The sequence below is a fragment of the Periplaneta americana genome, chromosome 16, assembly GCF_040183065.1.
Source record: "Periplaneta americana isolate PAMFEO1 chromosome 16, P.americana_PAMFEO1_priV1, whole genome shotgun sequence".
In the NCBI taxonomy this organism is placed as follows: Eukaryota; Metazoa; Arthropoda; class Insecta; order Blattodea; family Blattidae; genus Periplaneta; species Periplaneta americana.
In genome coordinates this window covers 179,920,276-179,933,848 of record NC_091132.1, presented here as the reverse complement: position 1 = coordinate 179,933,848, position 13,573 = coordinate 179,920,276, and the positions used below count along the sequence as shown (strand labels likewise).

Below are 13,573 nucleotides of genomic sequence, written 5' to 3'. Positions count from 1 at the left end.
AAGAACTCCTGCGGGACAAAATTCCGGCACACCGGCGACGCTGATATAACCAAATATCTTACTATAATAATACCGGACAGCTGTATACTAGCAGCATTGACGTGAGTACAAAATATCGCGGACCTGACATCTAGCGGAGCGGCGTGGAATTACGACCACAAATATAAACATTAACATAGTGGAATTCGGACTATTGTTTGAAACGCGAGTTACTAATTTGGAATAATATATGAAACACTTAAGAAATGTTGAATAATATTTAATGTAAAATTGTTATCTTATATCAAAGCTGCATATTATGAGAAATATTACATACTTTATATTACTTTCCGTAATTAATTGTTTCATATAGTTTCTTTGGTTTAGTGAGACAAAATCAATTCTGATATTAGGAATGAATTTACAATAATCCTTTATATGCGCACTGCTGACAACTGTAAAGATAAAATTGATAGTAATCTGATGTTTCTAATAATTAATAAAGGCATGTGGACAACAATAAAACTTAATTCGACAAAACCTTAAAATTTCCGATACATTTTAACTTCTATACATTTATTAGGTCTAAATAAAGAAGCTAATTTGTATATTTCTGTCAACACAAAGACGAAGGAATTAGGCCTACTAAAGAATGTTGTTGACTCACGTTTTATGATCTCTCGAAAATCGAAAGTACGATTTGGAGCAATTTGTAATGCTGTAATTTTGTAGCAATTACTAACAGCACATATACACCCTGACATTTTAACACAGCACTAATTAATAAAACTATTAACTAGCCCAGCAACAATATACACTGCAGTTGATTACAGCTTGTTTCGCGAGTATCGCCATACCGGCCGCCTAGGTAGCAGCACCATCATCGTTCGCGCGCAGAACTGCTAGGTGTCCGGTAATAGTTGCGAGCGTCGTTAATTAAACCATGATTAAATTTTTTATTATTATTATTTAACGGTATATTTATTAATAAATTGCACTATGTTAGGCCTATAGTGGAAAGTATTCATGAATATTCTTATAAATTCTTTGAAACGTAAATTTTTCAGGAGCCAGCCAATTTTTAACAAATTTTAACTTCTGTTTAATTTTGTATAATTATAATTCTTGTGTAATTATTACACTTACATAATGAATATATTGAATGTGAGGTAGGAGGGCTATGCCTTATGTTGATGTAGATTTTGTTACTGTGACAGTTAAAAATTAGAGATCGAACAACGATTATGGATAAAAAAATACCCAAATCTGAATGTATTTTTTTAAGTTAAGGGAGGGTTCAATCCGGTACCTCCCCTTGTGTACGCCCCTGGTTATTTTAAAACTCATATTTCATTAAATATCGACTCTACACACATTTTTCTTAGGGTAAGACTTGTGGCAGACATTTTTGAAGCAACGTTTGTTATGTAACATCCTAAAAAATCAATAATAAGCGAAATATTTCGATTTACTTCAGTCCCCCTTCTACCCCCCCCTTTTAAAGAAAGTACTTTTATTCCCGGTTTCTGGAAAGACAGTTACCTGTACATACAGAGTTATCTACGATTTAACACGCTCATATGTTTGAAACGAGTTTCCGAAACAACAGTTATCGTTATCTTTACAGTTATCTGTGTTTCAAGTGGTAACTGTGCTTCGACCTGTAGTTACCTGGCTGTTAATACTGATTCGAACGAATACCGACATGCGGCGCTACTGCATTACTGTTTCGTAAACTATAATAACCGATGTTAAATAATAATATAGACCGGAATTAATTTACTGTATCATCGGTATAGTTTAAAAGATTTGGCGTTTTATTTACGTAACTTACCGTAAATGTTCTACTTTCTAGGACATATTAGCATAATTGTGTTTGTAAAGACAATTTCGATTCTTTGTCGTCAGTCAAGGAATATTTTATTCTTGGATGCCCTACCAATGCCAATGGTATTTCGGTCTCCGAAAAGTCCATTTGAACACATGAAAACATTCATATGGACGAATGTAACATATTTTTACATTGCAGTTCTGTAGTAGAAATTACAACTAGTCCTCTCTTCACTAGTATTTACTTCGATGATCACGCCAAATAACAACAATTATTACTTTTTTAATCATATTAAGATTGGAATGGAAGTATACATGTATACAATCACTTATCACACGGTTCCATAATTAAAAAGCCTGCTCCTACTAGTACAGAGCTGACTGTCATATTACTGCTGAAAACGTGAAAATAAAAATAACTATAAATAACTAAAAAAATCACTAACAAAATACTAGTGGACACATCTATGGACAACAAGATATACTGAACTTGAAGTTCGACCATTATCGAGTGAAATTGTAACAAACATACGAACATACAAACAAAAATGTCGGAAATGCTATTTTAGCTCTCAAAACCGTTCAGTATACATGTTAACGCCAATTATTTTCGTAAAAGCGAAAATTATTATAAAAATTTAGATTACAGTTTTTTTTAATATGATTTTCGATTTATTTATACGTATATTTTTGTGAAAGTTCAGTAATATTAATAACAAGGAAAATTACCTATACTCATTACTTTGCGTAACTTGCAAGATATGTACCTGGTGCAGACAAAACATAATGGCACAAAGAGAGGAGGAACTAAAGAAAAAGTCACCGAACATATGTATGTAAGGAAGGGGAAAGACTGAACAAAAACGCGATGGGAGCTTCGATTCTACAGAGACTCAGCAAACTTGAGCCGAACATAGGCCTCTGACTAGTTTCCAAGAGACTCGGTTTTTTTAGTTTACATGCTTCATTTCCACGTACTGTTAGGTTGCCTATGGAGTAGGGCGAAGTTCGTAGTATCCTAGATCATATCAGTGGCGTATACTGGTTAAAGGGTTTGGGCTACCGCTGACCCTATTATTACACAAAATATATCTAACAATTACTTTAATTTTAATTACTATGGTAAAACTAATAATACAAAATTATTACATTATGTTATATTATAAACTTTTTCTTTTGTAATTTCCTTGGGCTACCGCCGGTAGCCCCGGTAGCCCGCAAAATACGCTCCTGGATCATATATGTGTATATGATCTAGGGTAGTATCTTGATATACCAGAGGAAGACAGTTTCAGACCGTGTGACGTTTGTGGAGGAAGAGCACGTTCTTCATTTCGTGTGACGTCAGGTGAGAGCATCGTAATGCAAAGTTGCCTACATAAACGGCGTTTCTTTGAGTTAAGATTATTCATAACTAGTCTAAATCAGCCTGTCCCTCTTACTTCCTTACAAATGGCTTTTAAGGAACCCGAAGGTTCATTGCCGCCCTCACATTAGCCCGTCAGCGGTCCCTATCCTGTGTAAGATTAATCCAGTCTCTATCATCATACCCCACCTCCCTCAAATCCATTTTAATATCATCCTACCATCTACGTCTCGGCCTCCCTGAAGGTCTTTTTCCCTCTGGCCTCCCAACTAACACTCTATATGCATTTCTGAATTCGCCCATATGTGCTACATGCACTGCCCATCTCAAACGTCTGGATTTAATGTTCCTAATTATGTCAGGTGAAGAATACAATGCGTGCAGTTCTGTGTTGTGTAACTCTCCATTCTCCTGTAACTTCATCCCGCTTAGCCCCAAATATTTTCCTAAGCACCTTATTCTCAAACACCCTTAACCTATGTTCCTCTCTCAGAGTGAGAGACCAAGTTTCACAGCCATACAGAACAACCGGTAATATAACTGTTTTATAAATTCTTTCAGATTTTTGGACAGCAGACTGGTTGATAAGAGCTTCTCAACCGAATAATAACACGCATTTCCCATATTTATTCTGCGTTTAATTTCCTCCCGAGTGTCATTTATATTTCTTACTGTTGCTCCAAGATATTTGAATTTCTCCATCTCATCGAAGGATAAATCTCCAATTTTTATATTTCCATTTCGTACAATATTCTGGTCACGAGACATAATCATATACTTTGTCTTTTCGGGATTTACCTCCAAACCGATCGCTTTACTTGCTTCAAGTAAAATTTCCGTGTTTTCCCTAATCGGTTGTGTATTTTCTCCTAACATATTCACGTCATCCGCATAGACAAGAAGCTGATGTAACCCGTTCAATTCCAAACCCTGCCTGTTATCCTGAAATTTCCTAATGGCATATTCTAGAGCGAAGTTAAAAAGTAAAGGTGATAGTGCATCTCCCTGCTTTAGCTCGCAGTGAATTGGAAAAGCATCAGATAGAAACTGACCTATACGGACTCTTCTGTATGTTTCACTGAGACACATTTTAATTAATCGAACTAGTTTCTTGGGAGTACCAAATTCAATAAGAATATCATATAATACTTCCCTCTTAACCGAGTCATAAGCCTTTTTGAAATCTATGAATAACTGATGCACTATACCCTTATACTCCCATGTTTTCTCCATTATCTCTCGAATACAAAAAATCTGGTTAATAGTCGATCTATTACGCCGAAAACCGGACTGATGATCCCCAATAATTTCACCTACGTACGGAGTTATCTCCTCTAGAGAATGTTGGACAAAATTTTGTACGACGTCAAAAGTTGTAAAAAAACCTGGATGTCACTTGTCTTTTCATGCTGATTTAACAAGCCACTTAAACGATTTAAATTTTTCACTTCAGGGCAAGGATCTAATCGTAACTGATATACTATAGAGTTAAAGCGTTCAAATTGTCATTGGCTCTATGGGTAAATCAATTGCTGGCTGGAAACACTGTGCATTTTTCAAAATTATCGCAAGTGCGTGATCCGGACATTAGTCTCTCTGGAGAATATATGCAAATAAATTATACATGATCTTCTTCGCCAGTTTGGGTCGAGCTTTCATGACGTAGAAACGGTTTCTACTACATTTGAGCTCTTTGCAATCCCTTATTCAGTAGATGTCAAAGATGTTCCTAGTAGATACCAACTGGAACTGTTAAATTTACAATGTGACGATTTGTTGAAGGACAAAAATATAACACAAGAAGGACTTGGCTGACTTTTACAAGAATTTCTCCCAAGCCAGATTCCCGAGATTGTACGCACTTGCTGCCTAGGTATCATGTATGTTTGGTTAGACATATGTATGCCAACAATAATTTTCTGTTATGAAACTTGCTAAGCCTAAATCTAGAAGTACCTTGTCAGATGGCAACCTAACATGCAGTCTTAGATAATATATTGCCCAGTCATTATGTCCCAATATTGATAAATTAGTTAAAGAAAAAAGAAACAGAAAATTCAGAAAAATGTCCACATAATCTTTCTGTGCCTTCTTCCAAATTGCAGAGAAAACAAAATATAGTTTCCATATACCTATTTTCTCGTAGTACAGCAAAGCTTTAATTATTTATAATATTTTAAGCACGTTGCGTGATTGCAGTAATTATAAATAAAGGACATCTTGACGTACAAATTAATGTGCATAATAAATACTTCTTTTATTTTACACTAGCCGTACCCATGTGCTCCGCTGCATCCGTTAGAAATAAATGTAAAGTAATTACATAATTAAAATAGGACATTTGATCCAGGGAACATTCGTGTTTGATAGAAGGAAAAATCGTTTAATATGTTACTTAATTTAAATTGCATCCAAATAATTAAAATCCGATCATTTTGGTCCAGAGACACTCATTTGGTGCAATGACAATTCCTTTAACATGTTTATTAATTTTTATTACATGCAACCATAGCTTAATGAAGATTGACATCATTTAGTTTTAATGTGTATATTTTATTTTATTTGTTATAGGTTTCCATTGAATTATGGTAATAACTTAATCTTAACCCTTGTTTTCTACGTATTCAGTAAATGGCGCTTGGCCCACTATGGTTCTGATATTGTATTATATTATATTATATTATATTATAATAACATAATAGCATTATGTCCATATAGAGAAACTAACTTTCCAATGGTGAAATAATAATTAATTATACAAATCGGTTAATTTTGCTTCCGATATTACTTCATACAAACACAGAAACATTCTCTGTAGGCTATCTTTCATAGCTTTTGATTGTTGCTGTCCAAGGCCCCTTATAGACGATGTCATTTGTTTTTTAATTCATTACACGGCCTTAGATGGCAGTTATTTTAATTTTAAAACTCATTTATCTCATTAAATATCAGTCCTATCAAAATTTTTCAAGGAATAAAACTTATCGCAAATTATTTTTAAAGAAACTTTTGTTATGTAACATTTTTCACAAAAATCAATAATAAGCGAGATATTGCGATTTATTTAATTCAGGCCCCCTTATAACCCCCCTTTTAAATAATGTATTTTGAATGCCATATAGCCTAAAATCTAAGTTACAACGAACTTAATTTATATTCCAATTTTCATCGAAATCCGTTCAGCCATTATCGCGTGAAAAGGTAACAAACATACAGACAGACAGACAAACAAAATTTAAAAAAAAGCGATATTCGGTTTCACGGTGGTTAATTATATATGTTAGGATCAATTATGTTTGGAAAATCGAAAATTACCAGAAAAATTTTTGCTACAGATTTATTATTAGTATAGATTATATTTCTTTCGCCAAATTAACTGCAATGAAATACTACGTAATTATTAGATACAAGAAAGTGTTCATCATATGAGACTGACTTTGTTATAGATTGATTTTCGCATAATAGAGCAGAAATTGAATTGTTTATAATCAGTACACAAGATGTGCAATTCAAACAGTTAACATTACCATTGGGATAGTCAAGCATTAAACTGTGTTAAGAACGCCAGATCACTTATATTTATCTCCTACATCACTGCTACCTGCACGCCTAATACCCTCTCCTCCCTCCCTGCAAACTCCTGTCCACATTTCACATCCCTGCAGAGACGTCGACTACGGGAAGGCAGAGCGGAGTGAGGTGACGTCACAGTGCTGTACTCTGTCCTGGTCTGTGATATACCCTCTCATGTTCGAACATAGCACGACACTAGTGTACACTACGGATATGTGGAATTATTATTAAACATGCTGGTAAGAATATCCAAATAGCTGGCAAATTGCAAGTCACTTTAAGTTTCTTATTATTTTCTTTTTCAGTCGTGAGGAACGTTATCAAGATGGAACGTGAGATCGACCCTCTGGCAATAGGCAGGAGTAATACAACTGATATAGAAGAGGAGAATTCTCTGTCTCAGGTAGCCTATATTGAAAACAATTTATTCGTCAATATCCAATACAACGACTTCTGTCATTTCGAGAAAAATACATTCTCAAAACCCCCTATTTTTGCCTCAAAAATCAAAACACTAAGAAAAAGTCGCCGAAAACGTTAAAATTTTGAATAAGTTAATAGTACATTATGCAACGAGCCTATAATGATAGTAATTAAGAAGCGAGTATGGATGTTTATGAAACGAGCGGAAGCGAGTTTCATAATTGTCATACGAGCTTCTTAATTACCATTGTAGGCGAGTTTCATACGACTTTTTATGCTCGACCATATTTCTAACTTGAAATTATTCATGTTATTTGTATCTAACTGACCTTGAGCAATACCTCGTAAATTGTGAGATGTGCGCAGACGCGAAAGTATTGATTTTTTTTCCGAGGAACAGATGTCCACATTGACGTTGATAGCCTATAAGAACCTGCAGAGTAAACTAAATATTAACTTTGATATAACATTGAAATTAAACTAGACATTGAAAAACGACATGACAAATTGAATTTATTTGAATATTATTTACAATTAACGCTAATTATTATAGTAACAGAACATAACCTTCTGCGACAGTATTGGATTTCCAGCCTCCGTGACTTTTCGCCAATTCTCTTTCGATTGCATATCGGAGAATAATCGATACTTGCGGTTTTATAACGGTACAAAGCTGACTTGTCATTGGCTGAGGTTTTATAACGGCACAAAGCTGACTTGTCATTGGCTGAGGTTTTATAACGGCACAAAGCTGACTTGTCATTGGCTGAACACCTGTACTTTAATGAGTAGGTGTACTTTAATGACAGGCATTAAAGGACTGCTACCAGGTGTATAATTACTACATTTCGGCATGGTCGAGCATAAAATAAATGTAAAGTTTTGCAAGTAAATTCAAACCAAAAAAGCAAAACTTTAAATGTAGATAACTTCAGTCTCACACTTTTCAAAGTGAAACTAATAACGATCAACTTAACATTCCCAAGCTAATGTATTCTAACCTACCCTAACTTAACCTATGTGAAGGACGAAACAGTTGAGTAAATAGCAAACTACGATCACTTGCCTCACATTAGGATACAGTTCTCCGGTAATTTGCTAGGAGACGTCGCTGTACATAGGCCAGTTTTACACTAATCCTAAACATCTTATTAAATATTGAACAAATTCTGAATTATAACCTAAAATTAGACACTTTCCCCAATACTTATACATAATAAGGTGAAACGAGTAACGCATCTTGTATTTTTGGTCCAGGGAAAATACTTCGTTTAACCGTGGTCTATATGCAGCGACGTCGCCTAGCAAATTACCAATTCTCCCACTTCTATGAAAATATAATGCATGTGTTCATGATCTGGATATACCCTGTTGAACATGAATTCTGCTAAATATCTGATATCCCTAAATACAACCTCCACACAAACCTTCATCACGAGACGTAGAACTACACACTCTTCTTATTCTTCTTCGTTCTCTTTTTTGGCCTCGGGTTCAATTTAATGACCCCATATAGACAGCTAAATTCTCTAATGTAAAATCACAGTCTAGTATATACAGTTACGAAGCTCAATATGTAGTAAAGATGCATCCATATATAGTTGCTAATCACTAGGATCGCTACTGTTCCCTCATTACAGACAATGCGAAATAGTATTGGCACAGTCTAGTGTTTCTAGCACCCTCACAACTCAAGCTTCGTGAATATATATACTAGACTGTTGTAAAACTATATTCTATAGTATACTGAATAAGGAATACCGAAGTATCGCACCTACATGTTACTAACTAGTTAAAAAAAACGTAATGAATAATGGATGATAAAAGATGATAGTGAACACGCCTGCACTTAACAGAGACAGACCGATGACTGAAAACTACAGGCTCCTTCCATTACCAGAACTATATGAAAGTGACGAAGACAAAAGGCTTGTTCCAGCAAGCAATTCAGAAGTTGTTCCGAACTTCTTTCGACGCATGCGCCAGTTGTGTACGGTCTCAGAACTAGTTCGAGATTTTTCGTTTTTGGATCGTTTCTTGAACTGTTCTTTCACGACTTTTGATGTTTCTTTTTATATTGAAATTATATACATCTTCCGAACTTAATTCTTCGTAAAATACATCCTCATCAGTCACCTTCCAAGTCACTTACGATGGACTAATTTTTTATTTTAATCTGCTTAGTCTCGAAGGATTTTTACCATAACTTTAGATTAAACCTCAACGCATGCGGCAAAATTTCAGAATTTCCATTTTCCGCTCTTAATCTAGAACCAATTTCACCCATTCCGAACGAGTTCTAAAGCACGTTGGAACAGGAGTGGGAGTTCTGTATCGGTTCGGAATCAGTTCTAGTCGTTGGAACATATAACGAGCTACTGCACATGAACAGGCATCGAGTACTGTCAACCAAAAAATATGTGCTGACAACAGAACAATCCAGAGCCTTATTGTTTTTTTTTTTTACTAGATACATAGATAGATTTATTCGTTCCATAATATTCTTACATTTGCTTTATAGCATAGATTAAAGAACATGTCCAATTCTTACGTTTAACAAAAAAATGCAATACATATAAAATGGAAATATGAAATATGTACAGAATTAATACCTTAATAACCATATTTTATACAATGTAATATGTTTACCATTTAATAGTATTATAATATTTACACAGTACTGTGAAATGTCAAGAATTTATCTACAGAGTAGAAAGTGTGATATATTAAGTAATTTTTTAGTTTTACCTTAAATAATTCAGGGTTTTGCCTATGATTCTTAATGTCTTCAGGAAGACTATTGAACATTTTTAGCGCCATGTAACGTACTCCCCTTTGAAAGCATGATAAATTTGATGATGGCGTATGAAAATCATTCCTTCTGCGGGTATTTATACTATATATATGGCTGAGTTAGTTGGAAAGTTTTCTTTATTACATAAGAGGAAATTTATTGTAGAGTGTATGTATTGATTTGTTAAGGTTAGAATCTCTAATTTTTTAAAAATAATCTACATGATTCTTTAGCCTTTGCTCCAACTATTATTCTAATGGCTCTTTTTTGTAATAAGAATATATTTTTACTATCTGCAGAATTTCCCCAAAATATTATTCCGTAGGACATAATGGAATGAAAATAGACAAAATGTATTGTCTTTAAGATACTACGCAAATATTGTTGCTAATCTAACACAATGTTGAAGATATGTTACAACATAATGCACAACAGTATATTATATGCAGTAATGGCCGAAATATTAAACAACTATGCACAGTTAACTTTGCATATTCATCATCGCAGACGTTAATAACATGTATAAAAATGTTTTTGCATGAAAATATGCATTTGATTATGATTCCTGGCCTTATTCATCATAATGTAAAGCACATGCTGTGGTTTGTGATCATACTGTGGCATACGGACACATAGAGGACAACTTGTAAAGTTAGAAGTTGTCTTGTAACACTGTAATAAATTGCTCATTTAAGATGTGTCTTTGTACTGCAGGAACGGAATTTCTTGGATCAGCATGTGACTGGCATAAAAGAGGAATATGAGGACCACAGCCAAGATCTCAGCTCTGAGATAACATTTGAGGAAGATCCGATGCCAATTTCGTACCTCTTGGTGAAACGTGAACCTGAGGTGAGTGCACCACAAAGAATGTAGTGTGTGTTCTTTTTCCACTGTTTATCTTGTGTTTTGATTGTAACGGACACCGCCTCTTTACAACAGTACTTGCAGTGACTTTCAGTCTGTGACAGTGGCGGAAAAATCTCATGTTGCTTTATTATCATTTACGTCTTCTTGCATTGTTATCTCGTTTTTGTTTTAAATTCGAAAACGAAATTGCTCCTAATACTCAGTCGTAATGGTTGCCACACATTCCCACAATGTATTATTTTTATAATGTGTTGCAACGGTGGGCCTCTCTTTATTTTGTATAATTGGTATAAATAATAAGTAAACAATACTTAAACGATTAAGTTTTACCCTGCCGTCAAATGTATGATAGGTTCGATTGTCTCATGGGTGAGGTGGTACAAAAGAAAACATTCAACATATATAACCAACAATCCGTTTACATTTATTAATTAGCACTTCCGGTAATTTGAAAATGAACAAAAAGGATGCAGTAGAAATACAGTCACCGATACTCCACCAGTGTATCGAAACCGGCTTGCCACTAATCGTCACTCAACTGGCATTCACCATTACACACAATAGTAACACCATCTATACCCACAGATTATAAGTAATGGTAACTTGCTTGACAAGTCCAAACTTTTCGGATGTGGCAGAAAGCACTAATACGAAACCAATCACAAACCAATGTAAAATATACACTTGACGAATGCCAGCTTATTCGTGAATTACCTAATACTCTGTATAAAATCAAATATACTTCAACTAATCAAAAGAAACATACAATTACTGATGTAGAAAAACCTGTTATGATCCCTGGTAGGCCAGTCTGAAAACCAAACAACAATGGTCTCTCTTCAACTCTTATGCCTCCGTTATCACACAGCACACCACACCACAGCTCGGCCACGCTTCTGCACGTAGTAAGACACTATCCCTGATCGAGACCCGACTACAGCAGTACACGTTCCTGACCGGACTGGGTTATCTGTGATCCCATCACAGATAGCCGCTAAAGAAAAACCCCTCAGCTCTCCACGGTTGTCACACAACCATACTCTTCGAGTGTCGCCCCAGACTGCACCGCGTCAAGCGTCCCTCTCTGGAGAATCGACGCTAATTAATAATTAATGCAAACAGGACCAATGAAAATCTAAAGCCCATGTCACGTGATAGCTAAAATTCGCTCCTTATACGTGAGAAGTAACAGACCATGAATGGCGGAAAGAAAACAAGCTATCTATAAAAGGAAGGAAGAGACCTAAAATGGCGGAATAGAATGCCATCTATGAGAAGTAAGGGTAACTAACAACAAGAAAAATGACATAAATAAGGAAGAAAAAAGAAAAGAAAGAAAGAAACACAGAGTGCCGAAACTAAAATGGCAATGTGTTGTACTTGACTTGATTTCTTTTTGTTTTGTCTATGCCTTTGTTTAAAATTCTCGATACGTTTTACGATTTTCAAATGATTATTGATTTTTCTGTAGATGTATGCAGAATTACTTTCACCTGCCTTCGTTTGTCTTTTCAGCTATTGTTTTGAAGAATTTACTTGTCTGGGATGTCTTTTGTAGGACATTATGCTGGCAGTGTAGAAAAGATATTTTTGAACTTTAGCCTAGAGTAAATTGTGGGGGGCTTATTTGGGCGAATTCCAGAAGGTGCTCTAAATTTTGCAAAATGTTCTGATGAATACAGACGGATACAGCATACATCAAAGTATAGCTCATTTTACTTACTTTTTTTCTGTCAATGAAGTGCATTCAATTTTAATATAGGTAGAGAAACGTAAAGGTGAAAACTTAATTTGACAAATCTTGAAATTTGAAATTATTAGAAATAGAAATAGAGGTTTTTAGTTTTCTTTAAGTGATTGTGGGTGGATTGGTACTTTGTTGTAATACTCGGGAAAGTTGATTAAATGATCGAACGAATTTTCTATGCATTTTTTTTATGTCTAAGATATAAGCATTATTTCCATAGAAAAAAAAAACCTTAGCACTGAAGCCTTACATAAAAAATGATGGAATTATACCGACATTAGTTTTGAAATAAGAAGGGAATTAAGAGTGATGATGCATTTTTCTTTCCATGCAAAGTCACTTTAAATGCGCATGGTAGATTTTGGATGCACAGCAATTATCATTTAGAACTAAACATAGTTTTTCTTTTCCTCTTCATTAAGTTTGAATGAATCAGATATATCTTGAAGTTATTCTCCAAGAGAGTTCAAAATGTATCAATCAATTTTTCGTTCACATGTTTTTTCATAATAAGCATAATTAAATCCATTAAACTGTCTGTTATATATTTTGCAATTTAAGATCATATTGACTTATATATTGAAATGAAAACACACGTTACATATTTTTTAACAAATCCATCATGTTACTTTTTAATAAAAAATCCACAGTTAATTCCCGATTTACCACAGAAATCGTCTATAGCTGCATTTAGATTGGCAAAAGGCCATGACTGTTTGGCAAAGCACCTGCATAGAATTGGAATATATCAGTCCCGTAACTGCCCATTGTGCAATTCAAATCAAGAAATGGATTCGGAACACCTCAAAATCTGTGCTTCAGTGGCCGACCATGACAATATCTTTGAAAAATATTGGAGTGCAAGACGTCAAATGACTTCATTGTCAAACACCTGGCATTAGAAAACAACAACAACTTTTTAATCATACCAGTATACCATCTTTCAATTAATTTTAATTTTTTGTCTTGACAAAAGAAATAATATTTCTTT

At 34.6% G+C, this 13,573-nt stretch overlaps 1 protein-coding gene across 1 annotated transcript in view; it reads left to right on the top strand.

Annotated features, from left to right (window-relative positions):
* The window catches only part of LOC138692114 (zinc finger protein 665-like), a 39,139-nt gene that overhangs the window by 2,560 nt on the left and 23,006 nt on the right, over nt 1-13,573 (top strand). Inside the window, exons 2-3 of the mRNA XM_069815078.1 lie at nt 7,054-7,151; nt 10,680-10,817. Of these exons, the coding sequence (XP_069671179.1) occupies nt 7,074-7,151; nt 10,680-10,817 (216 nt within the window). The 5' untranslated portion in view covers nt 7,054-7,073. The remainder of the gene's footprint in view (nt 1-7,053; nt 7,152-10,679; nt 10,818-13,573) is intronic.